Source organism: Histoplasma capsulatum, genomic scaffold (assembly GCF_000149585.1).
Source record: "Histoplasma capsulatum NAm1 scaffold_1 genomic scaffold, whole genome shotgun sequence".
NCBI classification, from domain to species: domain Eukaryota; kingdom Fungi; phylum Ascomycota; class Eurotiomycetes; order Onygenales; family Ajellomycetaceae; genus Histoplasma; species Histoplasma mississippiense.
In genome coordinates, this window is record NW_001813982.1 from 620,391 (window position 1) to 624,270 (window position 3,880).

Genomic DNA, 3,880 nt, shown 5'->3' on the forward strand with positions numbered 1-3,880 from the left:
AGGTTCCTGTCCCATACAACTTAAATATTACCGACTGGCATTTCTTGTATGTACCCGTACTTTCTGTGGACCGATATACCAGCGTACAGATCTGTGCATGTGCTGTACATGTGTTGTATATTGCGGCCAATCGTACACGTTATCCAGGCACTTCGTTTCTGTGCCCATTCATGACTTGCGTGAAGGAAATTTGAATTGTGCTCATCATTCTGAGTACAGACATCCAAGGTTGTTACTTGACTGGAATACGTCGTCTTTTTCCGTGTGATTCTTCTATCTCCTAAGCAAAAGCTGTTTTAATCGAGAGGGGTACCCAATGGGACTTCCTGTGAGAGGGCTTCAGAGTCCAATAAAATTAAACCAACAAGATATATGTCGCCTGAATTCAAATATGCGGCTGCCATGAAAGCCAGAACAGACACACGTGGGCACGGCCGGGACAATATCAACGACACATCCAAACCCGACTCGCTGGATCCGAAAATTATGTCTCCTTCCACACCACTAACACAATATAGAGTAGTCAAAGGGCGGGTTCGAAATGCCATTGTGAACACTCTTTTCTTGCTGGGAATCTTTATTGGAGGATTTAATAGTCCTTCGATGTCACCTGAATCTGCGCTCTGATCGCCTTCATGCGGGAGAACTTTACGGACTCTTGGCGGGAGAAGGCTGTCCCGACAAACTGGATAGCCGGAGGAGGTTTGATATTTCCCCGACCAATAGAAGCATATGATATTTTGGGATACACCCAGTAAATTATGAGAATGGGCTTCCCCATGCTAGGATGGTTGAATTTTTTCTGTACCCATATTAGCCTCCCACTTCATTGGGCTCCTTAGGAAAACACTATCTGTAAAATGGAAGCCATGAACTTACCAGTGTGAGAGTGAAATACTGAAACGCACCTTGCGCTTGTTGGCTGTACCTGTACAGAGTACTCCGGCGTTACGATACTCGAAATTGATGGATTTAGTAGATAGATCCCTTTGGGGAATTGGGTATACTCCACGACTTTTAACCTTTCGAAGAGGTATTCATTGCAGAAAGGGGAACATCGGTTGGCCTGGCCTCCCGGCTGGCTACAAGCAGCAAAGCCCTGTTGTTTAAATGTATCAGTTTGGGAGTTACGGGAAGTAGCGTATGATCACAAGAACCATTCGAATCAAAATTGATATATGCCGTCAGCTCTAAAACACCAAATTATGGCCATATGTGTTGGCGTGAGGGACGGGGAAGTATCAATTTTTCATGCCAGTGCTAAGATACTAGGTTATGATATCAAAATTTTCATATGTATCAAAAACTATCCAACCCTGGTATCAGTATGAAAATGACCTGGGTTTGTTATTCCGCTCTGATTACTCCGTCGATAACGCTCAAATACCAGCAGCAAAAATTTTGGGAACAAACCAATTTTTTGAACTCCAGTTCAAAGAAGATTCTCGGGCTTATTGTATTTCCGCAAACGGATGAGACAAAAGAATCGCAACGTGCAATTAGCTAGCAATGAGCAGGATGGTTGGGTGGGGTGTGGAGAAGAATAGTTAAGACTTTTGATGCATGCGAGAACCAGTATTAGATCCCCATTTGGGGCAAGCGGAGTAGAGTCGATATTATTAGGGTTATTTTAACTTCATATCCTCGTTGGTGTCGGAGAGACCGTCGCTGGGCGCTATGGCATCTAGGATTTCACTGCCAAAATAAAATGAGGCGTACCCAGGAGCCACAATCCAAAGCCCACTAATTCCATAACGTGTAATTGGTTAACTCAATGAACGAAAACTGATGCAGGACATGATGGTGTAATTAGTCTTACTTCGGGATTATCCACAGGAAAATCAAAGTCCAGAAGCTGTTATGCCCTATATGGTCGAATCCAGAGCAGACTTCATTAAGGGCTGAAAGGTTGGGGAGATTTATTAGCTAGTGACAATGTAATGTACAACAGCAGGGCGATCACTAGAGAACTCACCATATAATATCGTTTTACTGGTTGTCATTACACTAGCACTGAAAACCACCAGCAGCGCAATTGCTCCTAGCCTTCCGCTAACTGATTTCTGCAAGTCCAAGAAATAGCTCTTGTTCGCTGTCTTGCTTTTACGATCGCCGCCATGATTGAATGTCCCATATTGAAACAGCACAAATAGGTAAAAAATGTAGCACGCAGTTTCAACTAGGTTCATGAGGCTCTGGGCACTTGGGAACCCGTCTCGGTCGTTCCATGCAGGCCAGCCATAGACATGGTCGATGGCGCCGTAGAGCGCATATGGACTCCAAATGTAGTGCAGGCGCCCGCCAGGCATACTATGTGGTCGAAGCAGAATATAGCCAGCATCCCAGAGAACAAGTGGAACAGATATAGACAACCAGAGTGTCACAATTGTGGATGGAGTATGTCGCCATTTCCCAGTGCCGACAGGCCCGCGCTGATCCTTTTCTGTCTTGGACGGGCTGACAGAAGTTGACGAGGGAAAGTCCTTTGGATGATGGCGCGTAGACACCATGGCGACCGTTGGCTAATGATGAATACAGGTGAACAAGACAATTGGGTGAGAAGCGATGGACAAGGGTGTTCAAGCATTCCGTGAGCGACGCCGCTTGTGGTAAAATGCGAGGTTGGGCGCTTCCCATTCGTTCTCCACTGTCCCCGATCCGTGGTTGTTACATAAGGTTATGAAGAACGGTCATGTGATTGTCGGCTATCGCGCTTAGTCCCCGAGTATGTAACCCTAGCCCTAACCCTAAATTCTTCTCATTCTATTCTGTAGCTTGCCAATGCTATGTCTCTACGCTCTAACAGCCTACAGGCTACGTGCAAGTCCGAGCTGCCTAATTCAGTGAATCTCCCAATCTAAATCGCTACACATTTTATTCCAGCACTAAGTTTTGTACTCAAGCCTTCAAAACACCCGATTCCCTTCTCTCCTCATCATGACATTGTTGCTGAAGAATATGGCTCTTGACATCGAACGTGAGAGCTTGCCAACGGTAACTGAAGTACGCTCATTCATATTCGATACCACGCTTTGAGGTCCCCTTTATATATATATTGACGCTTTATCGAAGATGAAGGTCCTGGGCGAGTTTTATTACCATATAAATACTTGAACGCCACAATATTGCACCCATAAGAAGGCAAATTTCTGTTATTTTGCCCCAACGAATTGAGATTGCTTTCTCCTCACGATGGTATCGTTTGGGAACGTCAAATTGTTGACATACGTTCACACATTCTCAAGTTGAACTCGGTTCTACAGATTGTTGGTTACATATAGATTCCATATGTTATTTGTCGGCTCATCGTCCATGATGGTGTGGATGGAAGGCATGTACACGAGGAATGGGCCTCATAATGACATCTTCCTTGCCACCCTTCCGGGAAGCTTTGCATCCTGCCCCCCACTTTTTTCTTTCTTTTTTTGTTTTATCACGATGGTAGCGGAAATATTGACCGTGAAAGGCCAATGGATCTGCCAAATATTTTGAACTCCACAGCTCTTGAAGATTTTCTTTGAACTTGTATTTTGTTGAGCTTTCCTACGTCTCTTAGACTTCAACGCTCTCTTCCAGCTAATGGGCAAGTAATGATGAGAGGCGATATATTCATGAACGCTAGAGGGGCGAAAACGAGGTGGAATTGACGAGAGGTCTCCTTTCTGTGTGAAGCCAACTACTCCAGTAAATAGAAAATTGGATAGATGGAAAGGTGGGAAAATCGTCCTGTAAAGAAGAAACTGGGAGTGAAGGTGAATTTTACTGTTATAGTTCAAACGACATGGGAAGTGACAAATTTTTACAGGAGGTACGAGGAAACTGCGAGTATTATTATTTGTGATCTTTAGGGATAAGTTACTATACCCGATTTTGTAGTGGC

General features: G+C 44.5%; 1 protein-coding gene across 1 annotated transcript; it reads right to left on the bottom strand.

Moving 5' to 3' along the window:
• Window positions 1–1,625: 1,625 nt before the first annotated feature.
• Window positions 1,626–2,510, bottom strand: HCAG_00192 (conserved hypothetical protein; the record flags this gene model as incomplete). Its single annotated transcript, XM_001543096.1, has 3 exons — window positions 1,626–1,743; window positions 1,820–1,901; window positions 1,976–2,510. The coding sequence occupies 3 exons, from the start codon at window positions 2,508–2,510 to the stop codon at window positions 1,626–1,628; spliced, it is 735 nt and encodes a 244-aa protein (XP_001543146.1).
• Between the last annotated feature and the right edge of the window lie 1,370 nt (window positions 2,511–3,880).